The sequence below is a fragment of the Fringilla coelebs genome, assembly GCF_963513975.1.
Source record: "Fringilla coelebs genome assembly, chromosome: 9".
NCBI classification, from domain to species: domain Eukaryota; kingdom Metazoa; phylum Chordata; class Aves; order Passeriformes; family Fringillidae; genus Fringilla; species Fringilla coelebs.
Window position 1 is genome coordinate 24,927,312 of NC_140067.1, and position 15,527 is coordinate 24,942,838.

At 45.7% G+C, this 15,527-nt stretch overlaps 1 protein-coding gene across 1 annotated transcript in view; it reads left to right on the top strand.

The window, feature by feature from the left end:
* Positions 1–15,527, top strand: part of PLA2G4A (phospholipase A2 group IVA) — a 51,252-nt gene that overhangs the window by 1,775 nt on the left and 33,950 nt on the right. Inside the window, exon 2 of the mRNA XM_084211280.1 lies at positions 4,435–4,516. Within this exon, the coding sequence (XP_084067406.1) occupies positions 4,435–4,516 (82 nt within the window). The remainder of the gene's footprint in view (positions 1–4,434; positions 4,517–15,527) is intronic.

Here is a 15,527-nt window from a genome sequence, read left to right on the forward strand (position 1 = left end):
TAAATGACTCAAAAGGATTCTGCATTTTCCAGAAGTCCTTGTGCTGGCTTTTGTGTGTTTTCTGAGCTTTTTTTTTTCTCATTTTATGAAAGACTCTGAGGTATAAATTAAGATGTTCAGAAAGATGCAGGTGCAGAAAGAACTGACTATTCCAAAAATGCAAAGAATTAAAGTGTGTAATACTGCTTCATTTACTTTGATATGGGGCATAAATACTATAACAATGGAATAAAGCACTTCAAGATAAAATTTGTGTGCGGGCACAAAAGTTTCTCTGAACTGTAATACCCTGTGAAAGAAGAGCATGGGCTCCATGAAAATCAATTACTTAAGTAAACAAGCAAATATTTTCATTTGTCCAAGCTCCATTGTTAGCTCGAGTGTCCTTAACCTGAAGGAAGTAAACCCATTTAATACCTGTGCAGTCTGCCTGATTGCCTGGCACACAGACTGCCCGTGTCCTGGTGGAGCTGTGCTCTGTGACTCAGCATTCTGGAATATGACAAATGTGATTTTGAGCAGATGCAAATCCCTGCCCGGCCGGGCACGGCCGGAAGGGCGGCAGGCAAAACCCGCCCGTGTGCCGGGAGATCCTGGTGGGAAGGGACAGCTCAATGAGAGCAAAGCAGATAATGAGGGAAATTTGACTGAGGGCAAGGAAAGCGCTCAAGGGTGAGAGAGGAACAAAGAGAGCTGAGGTGTGAAAACGGGAGATGCTGAACCGTGGCTGTGCAGTCATGGAAAACGCTGTGAACCGAAGAGTGAACATCGTCCATCTGAGTTTCCAGAACTCAGAAAACCCATCTTCAGACAGGGCATGGTGAAAACTTTTTGTTTTTTCTCTTTTCCTCTCTAAATTTATGGAGAAAGAGGAAGTGAAATGAAACGCATGTCTGAAGTGGGTCGCTTTGGATGGTGTATTTTAGTTTTTTAAATCCATAAAATCCCAGAATGGATTGAGTTGGATGGGACCTTAAAGCCCATCCCACCTCACTGCCATGGGCAGGGACACCTTGCACTGGAGTTAATTGTGAGCTTTTGAAATTTGTAACCTGTCCTAGATTTTTAAAGGAATGTAGATGTTGCTCCTCTCAGTGTTGCAAGGTTTAAGTGATTTATTTACCATCATCTGTTTTTCAGAAGTACTTGAGGTATTTGTACAGATTTTTATCAAGACTTAAGGTGAACATAAGTCACTTGAGAAAATGCAGCTTAGTCATCTAAACTAGCAAGGGCTGGATTTGTAAAGGCATTCAGAGTCAATACATTTCTCATTGTGTTTTCAGGGGCCTTCATCAGAACTTCTTCTGAAAAACTAAAAAAAAAAAGCTTCTGAAATATGGACATTTAGGCCTTTTGATCTCCTTAGAAATTCGACCCTAAATGGAAAATTGCCCTAATTTCCACTTGCTTTTAATTTGCATGAAAAACATTTATTTTGGTGTAAGAAGAGAGCTAGACTTTTGAGCTTCCTGTGTGTATCTCTGTATTTTTTTTTTCACTAAGAGGGAGATTGTTTATTTCAGTAGTGGCGAATTTCTTCCAAGTGTATGACCATGGCCAAATATTAATAACTGTGTATAACTGTAATCCTCAGTGTGTTGTTTTGGGTGAGGCACAGGGAAAGAAGATACTGCTTTTCTGTTTTCAAATGCCTTTCAGAGGATCCCAGCCTTAAACCAGACTTAATTTTCTTGGCAGTACAACAGCTGGAAGTATGGGGGCTGCTGCTTAAGTCAATAAAAAGCAATTTTTGTGAAGGCATTAGTAAAACAGTTATGAACTTGTAACAGAAATAGGTGATCTCTGTTCTGCTGTGAAGAAAGCAAACAGGGAAGTGGTGGCTTGGCCTTGCTTTGGTAAGAATTTAGGCATATGAGTTTAGGCACTTGGGAGATGGAAGCAAATTACTTTACCGAGTGCTTATTGTCAGGGAGTATTGTGTAGTATCCCCCTTTTCCAGCCAGAGCTGTGGGACATCAGAATTGCACCTGAACTTCACCTATCAGCTGAGAACTAAACCCAGCACACCCATGTCCCATCCTTGTCACTTAATTATAACTCCCCTTCACTGTTAAATAAATGCTCAGTGATCTCTGATTTGTGGTCTCCAGCGAGGACAAGCTCTTTCTTGACAGCTGAGAAAAAGGAGGAGGGTGGTGTGTTTGTACTTTGGGCTGTTTCTTTTAATTACAAGGTTGGATATGACAAAGGAAATGCTTCAGTCTGTATGAAGAAACAGTTGTGAAACCAACTTCATCAATCTGACATGCTTGGGAGGTAATATAATGGGAGATAATAAAGCAGCTTTGGGCATTTTCAGGCAGCACACTGGAAATAAGGGGGCAGCGAGAGCCCATGGTTTCTGGGGAGTCACAGCTTGTAAAAGTTCTTGGGGCAGGGTCAATGACAGAGCTGGGGTGACTTCACACAGTTGTGTTCCCAGCCCTTCCCAGATACCCATGAAAATCCCCATTTACCCTGCTGTGGAGGAAAACTCTGGACTTCTTTTTGCCCTCTGGCATGGGCAGAAATTTGTTCAGGGGGAAGTCTCATCCTCCTTCCCGTTCATCCATCTTGGAAGCTGCGGTGCAGAAGGTGAAGGAGGTCACTCAGTCATTGGGATGTCTTCATGTCCACCCATGGAAGGCTGTGAAATAGGTGTTGCTCCTTAGGAACTCTGGGTTCCCACAGGTGATACCCCCTCTCTGCTGGGTCTGATTCTTTCCAGGTCCAGCATCCCACTGGGAGTGTTGGGAAGAGTCTGAATTCCATTTTTCCTGTGAGTGCTGAACCACTTGCAGTGCCACGGCAGTTTCAGTCCCCCTGCCTGCTCATTTGGTCTTGGTGGATCCAGATAACTCCTGTGGCTGCCAGGGGAACATTCCAGAGCCAGGCAGACAGTCCTGGCCGGATCCTGCAGTAGCTGGCACGGTGTGGGGGTGATTCCAGCCAGATAAAGCTGATAACCCAGTGTCTGCAGTGGAGTCAGCCCTGCGTGGCTGTGGCTGTTTTCCCCTGGAGCCTTTGCCACAGGGATGTGGCCGTGCCTGGGCACACCTCAGGCTGCTGCAGGAGTTGTGTTGCTGTCACTGGAGGTGCTTTTTGATGACTCCTGACTCAAATGCCACTTAAGCACTCACAAGTCACTTTGCTGTCTTTAGAAGATTAGTTTTGGATTTCCTTTTTTTTTTTTTTTTTTTAAATTTTTTTTTTTTTGGAGAAAATGCTATGTAACCTATAGGATGTTAACTTTTTTCTTCATTCATATGAGAGGGATCCAGTTTGGCTCAGGTCTCTGGGTGTGAGCTGTAGACACAAAATAAGGAGGTTTGGCTGAAACAACCAGTTCTGGGAAAAAAAAAAAAAAAAGGAAGTATCCAAATGAAAAAAATAGCAGGAAAGCACCAGGCAGAGCCTGAATAAGCATGTCCCATAGCAAGGGTATTGTCCATGATTGTAAATGAATTTCAGTGAATTTCCTGGTGGTGGCCTTCTCCCTGGTTGTTTTGGTCCCAGTGATTGAGTTTATTTTAATTTACTTCACAAGGTCAGTGAGGGGTTAGGAAAAGATAGAAAATATACAATTGTGTGAGACCTGATCCTGGCTTTAATTCCTCACATTTCCTTCCAATCTCTGTGAAGGCAGTATTGGCTGCCCTGCAGCCTGCACTGGTGATTCTCAGTGGTATCCAGCAGGTTGGTCAAACTCAGGGCTATGTAGATAAAGCAACACTACAGCTGAGTTGGTGACCCCTTTTTATTAAGGCTTTTCCTTTTTGTTTCTTAATTTCACATCTTTTCCTACTTCACTGGTTTGCTGAGGACACACCTGCTCCCAGGCAGGCAGCTCCTGCTGTGTGTTTGGGCTTTGGAGGAAACAAGAACCTCCAGAAAGCGCAGGAAAGGTGCTGGTGGCTGTTTTAACAGCTTGCTTTGCACCTTCCTTACATTGTCTTGAGGCTGCTTTCACGCTGAATATTGATGTGTACTAGAAAGTGCAGCACTAACTCTGCCCCTTGTGTGTGCAGTGTGCATTGATCTGCTCCAGAACACAGACTTTGAAGTAATTCCTCTCATTCTCTTTACCACAACAAGCTGTAAAATAGCCCATTTTTATTTTTCCCTTGCCGTGCTCAGTGGTTCCTGCCTGACTAAATGCCTTGGAGCAGGTTCTGTGGTGAGAGGGAGTGTTGTTGGTTGAGATTAGTAGGTGTGGCTGCAGGAAAATCCAGCAGCCCCAGTGCAGGTACCTCTTGGTAAAGCTCCAGGGTGCAGTTCAGCTCTAGGATGCTCTATCCAGTATGAGTTTCCCTTACGTTTTGACTGGGTGATTTCTCTCTCTCTGTTTTCGGACAAAATGAAACCTTATTTTGAGAGATGGGGTGTTTTTTGGTTCTGGAGCTTAATCACCTCTCACTCTCTGACTTTCAGGTGGAGCACCAGTACTCACACATATTCACTGTGACAGTAAGGAAAGCCACAAATGTCACCAAAGGAGCCATTGGTGACATGCGTGAGTATCTCTCTTTCTATTTTGCTTTTCTTCTGTGAGCCTGGGCAGGGAGGGGGAGCTGGTGACTCATTGTGCATTAAACGGTTGTCAGTGGGCTGGTGGTGGATTTGTCTGTCTGTCTGTCTGTCTAAAGCCAGGGCAGTGTCCCCGTGTCACTGCTCACTCTCACTCGGAGAGCAGATGTGCCGCTCCTCTTTCCATTGATCCAGCAGGGCTGAGTGAGCTGTAAACGATTTGCCTACAAGCCAGCAACACCTGCAATTAGCTTTTTGGCTGGGTCAGAAGGGCTGTGTGAGTGCAGTGAAACTGGGAATTGCTGCCACCCCACAGGGCTGTGGTTTGGTGGGGGATAGAAAGAGGCTCAGCTCTGCTGAGTCAGTGCAGAAAGCAGAAAAAAATGTAAGTCCATGAAAAAAAAAACTCACCCAAATGGGCCAGCAGGTCTTGTGGTGGGGAGATGGGTGATGACAGCACTTCTTCCTCTTTCTGGGAGGCTGCTGAGCCTCTGGACTTCACAGCTGACAGGAAACCACTAGGAAGAATAACTCTGCTCTGCTCTTAAGGAGGGAAGAGGGAGAGAACATTGGCTGAACCTGCAAAAGGAATACTCCTTTTTCCTTAGCTCTGTCTGCTTTGCCAGCTCTCCCTTTTCCCAGTGCTCCCCAGTGCTTGCAGGCTGGGGCGGGAAGGATGAGTGTGACCTTTGTCTCCTGCTCTCCCATCAAGCTGATTGGACATACAAGTGTTTCCCAACTCCTGGAAACTACTTTTGGGTCAAAGTACAGCAGCTGCTCTGACCCACCCATCCTACTCTTTGCTTCAGGGGGTTTTCATAATTGAAGTCTGCTGTTGTTGCTGAAATTGCAGGAGGGTCACTTGAGAGGGGGATGCTCAACAGCCACAAGTACAAGGGAAGAGAGGGGAGCCCTGGCAAAGGGGAAAAGAGGGAACTGGGAGTCTGTCATCCCCTGTGGGGTAGGGGGAAGGGGCACACAGGGGAGATGCAGTGGTGTGTCTATGTGTGGATACAGATATTTATAATTTCATACATATGGTGGTCTTTAGATAAGACCTCAGGAAAGGAGCTGGAAGAGTGGAACAAGGAGCCTGTGAGTTTGTGTGTGTAATAGGATGAGTTAAATGGAGAGACACAGGTTATACACAGGATACAGGTGTCCATCATGGGCAACATGGGCAAGGAAAAAAGGGAGGTAGAAGTGAGGACCCCATGATATGATAATAAATGGATTATGGAAAGGATGACAAAAGCCAGAAGATCATGGCAACTTTGTGCACCACAGCAAATACGGCCCTATAGTATAAACTTCAAATATTCATCTTCAATATAATTGTATTTTTTTTACTAGAAAAAAAAATCCTCTTATCTTAGCAAGTCATCAAAATCACAAAGCTGCTCAGGAGGAACATTTTATTTTGATAAAACCTGCCAGAGTGATGCTGCAGGGCCACTGAAACCTGCTTGGCTTCTTGTCAGAGACAACTGCCAGAGCTCAGTAGCCTGAGGCACCGCCAGGCTGAGGCATCTCTGGGTGAGCTTCAAGGACCCAGGGCTGGTCCTTGGGGTCCTGGCAGATCCCCCAAAGTGAGAAAAACCAGATCATTGTTGGTTTTTTTTTTGGTTTTTTTTTTTTGGTTTTTTTTTTTTTAATTTTGGAAAAATTAAAAGTATTTTTATTCCCTGTCATGGGAGCCTGGCAGCTACTTGGTGAAATGAATGATTGTGTTAATTACTGTGGGGAGGTGCTTGAAGCTGTGAGTGGGGAAGGGCCTTTACAGTTGATTGTGCCAACCTATATATATATCTCTTTGTTTCATTTGATTTGCCAAAAATTAAACTTGTTGAGGGAGTTGCTGAACTTTTCCATCAGTTTTTTTGTCTCAAGGACAGGAAGATGGCTGTGACAGACCATGTGTGAGCCCTGTTTGGGGTGGGTGCCTGAATTTCACTTCCCTCATGGACACTCCCAAGCTGTTGACCTTTCTGAGGAGTTCCCTTAGTTTTTTTCTGTTGTTTTTGCTCCAGGTTATGAACCAGAGGTGCTCTGGGAACAATTTTGGCATTGTGGTCTGATGGAGGCCTGGGGCAGCACGAGGGATTTTGTTTGTTTTGCTGTTCTTTTTTCCATATCAGCCTTTCCAAGACTTTCTGGAACAGCTCTGAGAGATCTGAGCAAATCTAAGTTTATGAAATATGCTGAAGTGCTTTCTGTGATATTTTTTATCTGGAGGTCCTGAACTGTGCCTGTGCTCAAGGATTTTTAGCTGGCAGCTCTGGTGTGTGTGGTGCCCCACAGAATGGGAGGCACTGACTCCTCTGGCATGGCCATCCACACCTCTGTCTCCTCAAGCTCAGGCTGGGCAGATAACCAGTATTTCTAGAAAATTTTCCAGGATTTCTTGAGCTCTTCATGAATGGGCAGTGTAAATGGTTGTGTCATCCTCAGACCTTTTTGTCATTCCTTGAATCTGTGTGTGGGAGTGATAAATGAGATTTCCTGTAAGAACTCCCCACCCAGGATGGTGGGAAGGGGGCAAAAGAAGTTTGAGGGCAGACCCTTTCTTTCCCAGCAGTTCATTCAATTCCCTCCTTATTTCATTTACTGCTGCCTCTGTAGAAGTCCTTCCTTTATTGGTGCCACTTGTTTCAGTTTTAGTGTCCCCTGGGAGTGGGTGACTCCCAAGCCTGGATACCTCCTGTCCACATCCAGGTGATGCAGCTGTGGCTGTACAAAGGTTTAAACCCTGGTTTGGAGGCTGCTGCTCTGCTAGGTGTGAGCAGGCTGGGAGGTTTATGAGCTGAGTAAGTGCAGCAGATGGGTGCTGGGTGACCTTGGCTGGCTGCTGTCACTCCCTCTGTCAACAAGACAGGGAGAGAACATGACAGAAGGGTCACATGAGGACAGGGACAGCTCTCAGCTCTCACCATATAAGCAAACAGGCTCACTTTAAGAAAATGACTGTAATTTATTGCCAGTTAATCGTAGCAGACAGTCAGGAATAAAGGCAAACCCACCTCCTGTACACCTTTCCTTCTGTCCTGCTGCATCCTTCTAGCTGCTGTCATTGGGATTGGGGTCAGCCAATAGACCCTGATGAATTCAGAAACACAGGTCAATGAAAAAGAAGACAAAAAATATATTAGGAAGAAATTTTTTCCTGTGAGGGTGGGGAGGCCCTGGAACAGAGAAGCTGTGGCTGCCCCTGGATCCCTGGCAGTGTCCAAGGCCAGGTTGGACAGAGCTTGGAGCAACCTGGGCTAGTATAAGGTGTCCCTGCCCGTGGCAGGGAGAGCTTTACAGCCCCTTTCAACTCCAGCCATTCTGGGATTCTATATCCCTGCTGCCCCAAACCTGCTACATAAAGCTATTACAAAGTGAAAAATCAGAAAATCTGCATGGCTTTGGTGAGGATTTCATTATCTGAATTGCTTAGCTTGCTGCAGATTGTAGATCTTGTAAAATCACTTCTCTGACTGGACCTCTTGAAAAAGACTTAACCTCTGGCCCAGTGAGTTCTTCTATAGTAGATGTGTAGTTTTGAGTCTACTCAGATGCCACCCAAACTGTAGAACCTTTCCTTACTTCCATGACAGTACAAGAACTTATAGGAAAAAAAAAAACAGAGTCCAAAACTGCAGCATTGTGGAAGAGAAATGCTTGCAAACTGGGTCTCCTTTCCATAGCATCTCTCCACTTCTGGACTTTCAAGGATCTTGGTGGAAAACTGGGTCAGAGGAAGCATTGTAAAATGTGTCTTCTATCTTTAAGTGTGTATTTAAGTGTACTGGCTTTCACAACAAACGGTGGTATCTGCAGAGGGAACCAGTTGTGTGACTCTGCTCTTAACGATCACTCATCTTGCTTAATCCTGTTTGGGATTTGCAGCTTTTCCTTGCTTCATCTTCTTTTGATGCTGTAGTAATGAGCAGTGTCATTCCAGTGTGGGGGTACCAGTTGTTGGTTTTTCTGTGTCTGGACTGAAGGCACTTTAGACAGTAATTCGTGTTTGGACTCAGGTGTTTATTATTTCTTATCAGTGAAACAGTCTCACTACTGTGAGTTGGGCAGCTTTTCATTAGAAGGCACAAAATGGCCAACAATCTCTTGTGCCAAGGTCTTTTAAGACTAAGCTATCTAATTAAGAAAGGACACCTGGATTATTTTCCCTTTTAACCCAATAACTGATCCCACAGAGCCCACAATGCAGATTTTTCTGCCCAATTACAAGATGCCACCCAAACCCATGGAGAAGAAGGAAGAAGCACGAAGAAGAAACCCAGGATGACACCCTGTGCCCTCCATCTGCTTCCATCCACAACATACCAAAAATCCCAAAACCTCAATTTTCACCTAAGTGATACACCTACACTGCTCTCTATAATCTATTGCACACTTTTGTGGATTCTAGTCTATGTTGAAGTCTAGGAAACTTTCTCCATGAAGGAGGGTCAGAGTGCTCCCCTGGGGGTCAGGGCACCCCACAGCAGACAGAGAAATATTCCCTGTGGTGCCCTGGGTTTCCACATTCCGGGTATTTTTAGGAAAAAAATCCCTTCTTCAAGGTGTTTAAAGTTTGCTAGCTTGCAGCACTGGCACTCAGCTTCTCTCCAGTTGCTGCCCACCCCTTTGGAATCAGAGATGCGTCTCCACTGCAGTTTAGCTGCTCAGATAAACAATTGCTGGGAGCAGAGCAGTCACCAGAGCTCAGCTCTGGTGCAAAACTTGCCCAGATGGAGCTGGGAAGCAGCTCCTGGGTGGCTCTGGCATGGTCAGCCCATGTCACTGCAGGCAGCTGAGTTCAGGAGATGCCCCTCCTGCATCCCCCAAGGAAACTGGGATGGGAGCACACCTTTACCTGTCTGGCCCTGGGGTCTGGGAATGAGGAAGGGATGTGCAGCATGCCCTGTTTGTCCCTCACACCCCTGTCCCCTGGGGCTGTTCCCCGTGTGCCAGAGCTCCTGGGGTTGAAGCTGGTTAAACCCAAGTCATGGCAGTGCAGGCAGGTGTGAGCAGGGTTTTAAACCTGGCCTAGCTGAAAGGAAGGAATGGGAGATCTGTCTGCTTGTATTATGGTTTGTGTTACAGCAGCTCCTTCAGGACTCACCCAGCTGTTCTCTGGACTGCAGCTGGCCAGTCCTGCACCCTGAATTAGCTACAGTGCGCTTACCCAGTGTTGTGCCATCAGATAAGGCTCTTCCTGCAAGGCCCTGGACCAGCTCCTGGTCTTTGCAAGGGGAAAACAAGCTAAGCTGCTCCCCTTTTCCAGCCTAACAGCCTGGGGAAAGTAGGTCAGAGTTGGCCAATCCTCCACATCCTGCAAGCTGCATGTGCAAGATTTTGTGTGGCTGAAATATGGATCCGCAAAAGATGGATCAAAGAAAGAAAGCTGAAATGAACAGTGCTGCTAACAACTGCTCAAGATGTCTGCTGCAGATCTCAGTCTAACACTGAGGCAACCAAATGCTGGATTTCAGTTTCCTTGGCACACCCAGTGTCCTTTCCCTTTTGTGTGGATATCCACTGCTGGGAGGTGGAAGTCGTGTTAGACACAGGCTCTTGTGTTCCACAGTGAAACCGATCCAGATAATGTTGCTCTTCCCAGCTGCAAAAATAGAATTTTACTGAGAAATTCTGTCTGAGAGTGCTTGCCATGGAGTTACTGAGGGGGGACTTGTTTTTGTGAGAGGTTGCTCCACTGCCCCATCCCCAGTGGGCACAGCTGTGCAGGGCAGGTGAGCAGCACTGACAGCAATGAGCCATGGAGTGCCCAGGGGCACTGAGCAACACCAAAGGGAGCAGAGGGCACACAGGGGCAGGGCATCAACAGGAGGGGATAAAAGGCTGGGCTACAGAACCAGAAGGGTGGGTGCTTGCAGCCTTCTGAAGAGGCACGGTGTCGCTCTGGATAGCATGGCCATCTCAGTTGTGACACTGTCCCATGTGCTGTCCTGTCTCCAGGCAGAGCTTCCTGGTGGGGCTCCCCTCCAGGACCTGTGGGCATCACTGTTCCTCCAGTTTGGGCCTTTCCATTGAGCAGGGAGCTCCCATTTGTCCCCTGTGATAATTTGACTTTTTCTTGCTTTCAATTCTTCTCCCTCCCATCTCCTGTCCCTCCTCCTGAGGCTGTGTTAGGGTTGGGCTAATGCCTGATCCGAGGGGGAATTGGGAAGAACATCAAAGGAAGAATATGAACAGGGTAAGAATGTGACACTTCCCACTGATCCTCTCCTCTCCTTGGCTGCCTTCAGTGACACTCCCTGAGCTGGATGTGCCTTCGGGGTCATCAGCTGTCACTGGCTCTCTCTTGCAGAAAATTTATTGGTTTTCCTTCAACCCACATAGGTCTTCTCATCCACAGCTCTTTGGGTAAGGAGTTCTGCAGGTTGCTGCCTGAAGGAGACTTTTAATTCATTTTGGAAATGTTATTTTAAAAGCACGAGCTGAGGAATCTGAACTATGTCAGTTATAGGGGCCTGTGCAGATAACCTAGAGAAGGCAGTGTTTCTTTTCCTCTTGTGCCTTCCACAAATGTGGTCTGACCAAAAGCTGACTTTTTTGGAGATTTTTTGCCCTTTCAAGGCTGGATCAGTGGAAGCAATGGTGTCCTGCACCAGTGAACTGGGTGATAGTGCAGTGCCTGTGCTGGCAGCTGGTTCTCCCCTCCACTGAAGTAATGCTAGAGATGAAAAGCGCTGTCATAAAAGGCACAAATAATTTTTAATGAAGGTCTTACCTAATCCCAGGATTTCTCATAGCATAGCTGCTGCTTCAGAGCTGCCTTACTTCCCTTGGAGTCACCTTCCGCTCACGAAAGCTGGCACTGCATCACCCTTTGCAAAATCCCCACAGCCACCAGCCCTGGCATTCCCTGTGCTGCTTTAAACAAGCAGCAGGGAGCACTCCTGGGGTTTTCAGGTTGCTGTGGCCTTCTGGCAGGTCTCCTGGAACCAGCATTACTGCCAGACTATGGATTTGTCTGGAGCATTTCAAATATCTGCTCCATGGTGGGAAGGACAGTTATTAATAAGTACAGTTTTTGAGAATTCCCTTTCTAGAAAACTGAAAAAATCACATGAAGCTGGGAAAACCCATGATTTTAATTCCTTTTTCTCCTGACCGTGGCAGAGACACCAACTCATATTTCCATGCCACTGTGAGGCCCCATAAAATTCACAATTTGAGTAGAAATTGTGTAATTACTTAGCTTCCTTCCCCTTTGAGGAGAGAGAGGTCATTCAGCAATTCCCATTATTGGCTTGGCCTCAGCCAGGCTGCTCAGCTGCACGTGCTAAACAAGTTGTAGTGTGGTGCAGCAAGCCAAAAAAATGGTGGGAAATACACAAAGATGGTCCTTTGGGACCTAGTAAGTTTTTATCAATGGGATTGCACTTAATGGTGAATAAATTAAAGGTTATTAGCACTTTTTATTTTGAGATAGATATGTGTCTATCTCAGTGTTATATTTGAACAGTCTTTCTATGGTTTCTTTATGGTAATTATGCTGTTGAAGTAATTGAATTTGGAATGACTGAAATATAAATCATGTATCTGAACTATTAATCATATTAATATAGAGGCCTGATGACAGCCATCTCACCAATCTTAATAACACAAGATCAAATGGTTTGCAGTCATTGCAGAAACTTTTACAGGTTTCCCTAATAGCCAGATTGCTTAAAGCATTACTCATTTTTCACTGTGAAAAACGTTTGACCCTAATTATTGTCCACTGTGTGTTTCACTTGGTGATTCACAATGTAATTTAAAGGGAGAATCCTGTGGCCATGACTTCAGTAAAGGAGATAAATCAGATGAGGAAAAGTCAGTGAATCCTTACTTTCTACCTCTCAGCCATTCCCAAGGCAGCAGTTTGAGACCAGCAGAGGGGATGCTGACTCTGCTCTTGTTTTTGGATGTGTGTCTTCAGCCCTCAGAGCTTTGGGTGGGGGGGGCTGTAAATCTGGGTTATCACCAACATTTTGTTAATTACCCAAGACTTCATCTGCCTCCAAGCTGCTAATTGCAGGACCCTCGTTGGCATCAGTGCTGAAAGCCTTAATTGTGTTGTTTAGAGTGCAGGTGGGGTTTGAGATACCTGTGCTTAATTGTGGGCTCAGCCTGCCTTGTTTCTGAGAAATGGTGATGGAGCTGCAGTGCTTGCATAAGGAACAGCCTCAGGGCTGAGTGCACAGAAACTCTGCTTTCCTCAGAAATGTCCTGGGAACAAGTGCAATTCCCCCACGAGGCTGCTGCTGCTGCTGCAAGAGACCAGTTCCCCAACAGTGCTGCCCCTACAAATCCTTAAGGCTGGAAAAGGGCTTTAGGGTCATCAGGTCCAGACAGAGATCATTCTCAGACAAAGGTGATTCTCTGGTCGTGATTGAACAGCAGCTTTTGACCATACACCATGATGATTCTTCCTTTTAAAGGCAAAATATCGATGGCAGCCTGCCAGTGCCTAAAGGGGCTCCAGGGGAGCTGGAGAGGGACTTGGGATAAGGGATGGAGGGACAGGACACAGGGAATGGCTTCCCACTGCCAGAGGGCAGGGACAGATGGGATATTGAAGAGAAATCCTTCTCTGTGAGGGTGGCACAGGGTGCCCAGAGAAGCTGGGGCTGCCCCTGCATCCCTGGCAGTGTCCCAGGCCAGGTTGGATGGGGCTTGGAGCAACCTGGGACAGTGGAAGGTGTCCCTGCTCATGGCAGGGCTGGCACTGGATGGGCTTTGAGGTCCCTCCTAACCCAAACCATTCTAGGATTCTGTGATAAAGTGGTGATCAAGCTATTTTTAGTTGTATTTTCAGCTTAGTTTTTTTAACATTACCTGGGAAATCAATCAGCAGAAGCCCAGGCAGGAATAAAAACACCCATGCTGAGAGTGCACACTGGTTGTTTAATGTAAATTTGATAACCTCAATGTTTTGAAATACACTGAGTGAATACTTCTGTATTATTTGCCAGGTTGCTGGTAGTTCTTGGTCCCCATCCAAAGAGTGAGATTTTGATTAATATATCTTAAAGAAGTATTTAGTATTGCTTATAGCAGTATCTTAATCAGAACAAGCAGTCCTCCCATATATTTTCTCTTCATCTAAAGAAGGAAGTTAAAAAAAAAAAGATTTCAATTTTTTTAACTGAAAAAGCTCCAAATAAACTTTCAAACATGAAAGGGCAGGTGATTAAATCTTTGCCTTGGGTTAAAAAGCTAATAAAGAGATGGAGTGAGGTGACTTGGCAATACTGAACTACCAAGACTGATTTTTCCAAGTTCAGTTGATCCATGCCTTGGGTTTAGTTTCTGTTTCAACACTTACTGGGATTTGCCTGATAGAAAGGTAGTGATGGATCTGCATGTCAGAGGTCTGGGGTTTCTACATGCTTTGGGATTTTAAATATGGAAAGGAAACCATTTGCTGTTGGTGTTGATAAGAAAAATTGGATTTTTGTAAGCACTGGGACAATCTGAATGGAGAGGGAGACATTGATCTTTTGCCCAGAGCTCTGTTCAGCCATCAGGATTTTGTCTAAAATCCAGGTTTTTGTAGGCAACTTCAGTCTCTTGGCAGGGCAAGCCTGGTTGTTTATTGCCAGAGTCATGCTGGATATCAAGGCTTAGCAAGACCTTGTCACTTCATGGATTTTTAGTTTCAGAGAGCCTTATTTCTCTTGATTCTTTTCTTTGTGGCTGAGCTTTGTGTAGGAGTTGGAAGGAATGGAAAAGTTGGCAAGTTGGAACATCTGCCCATCTGTGAGGAAAGACTTGGGGCTTGATCCCCCAGTTCCCCTGCCCAAAATAATGAGACAAGATCAGGCATAATTCCTCAGCAGCTAATAAAGGTTGCTATTTAAAGCCTTTCCACACTGATCCCCAGCTTTAAATAGCTGCTTGTTCATTACTCAAGGAGCCCTGAGACCACCTCAATGTAGCAATTAGCTGAGCCCCACAGGTATGGAGCACAGTGGAAAACTCCTTGACAAGTTGGATTAGGATAACACTGAATAGGATTTGCCTGGGGACGCATTCAGAAGCTCCTGAGTGGTTTCCAAAAGCCTTTTTTTTTTTTTTTGATTGTTTGGTCAGGGTTTTTTCTCCAAAAGATATTTGATTTGATTTCAGATTACCCAACTTCTTTGTTTTCCTCTTTTCCTTCTTCTCACAGCAGGAGAGAAAAGTGATTCTGGTCCTCAGGAATCTCATAGATAAGGTCTTATTGAACTCCCAGCGTTTCTAGAATTTGCCTGTATTGAAAAAAAGTATCTTTAGACTGAAAATGTGTGCAAGGAGGGATGTTTGGACTTGCTTTTCCTTGTGATAGGATTTAATCTGGGCACTGCCCCAGGGAATGGGCACAGCCCCAAGGCTGCCAGAGCTCCAGGAGGGTTTGGACAACGCTCCCAGGGATGCACAGGGTGGGATTGCTGGGGTGTCTGGCAGGGCCAGGAGTTGCACTGATGATCCATGTGGGTCCCTTCCAGCTCAGGATATTCTGTGATTCCATGTTTCAGTGTTGGAAATACGTGGGTGTTTTGCCACAGCAGAACAGGAAGCTTTTCCTGATCCACCATAACCACAGAAATAACTTCCCCTGCTCTCCTGGGAGGCATCTGAGCCTTGGCCCCACTTGACACAAAAAAACCCAAAAACCCTCATTATGCAGAAAACCCCAGCTTTAACTTGTTAGAAAGTGCATTTTTATGGCTGCATTCAGTGCTCTCAGGAATGGCTATTTTTAGACACATCCGATGGGATTTGCCAATGTTTTCTTTTCTCCCCCTGGTAATTCCTATCAGCTGTAGTTCCCATATCTCTGTGTTCAGTCAGGGCTCTGCTGTGTAACTGAGGTGTCCTTATAGTGTGTGCAGCACTGCAGCGCTGGGACAGATTTCCTCCATCACTCCCAAACCAGCAAAGGTGAAAGAGGATCCAAAACCCACAGCAAACTGCTTGTTTTCATTACTTTGTGGGATTCTTGCTGCCGTGACACGACC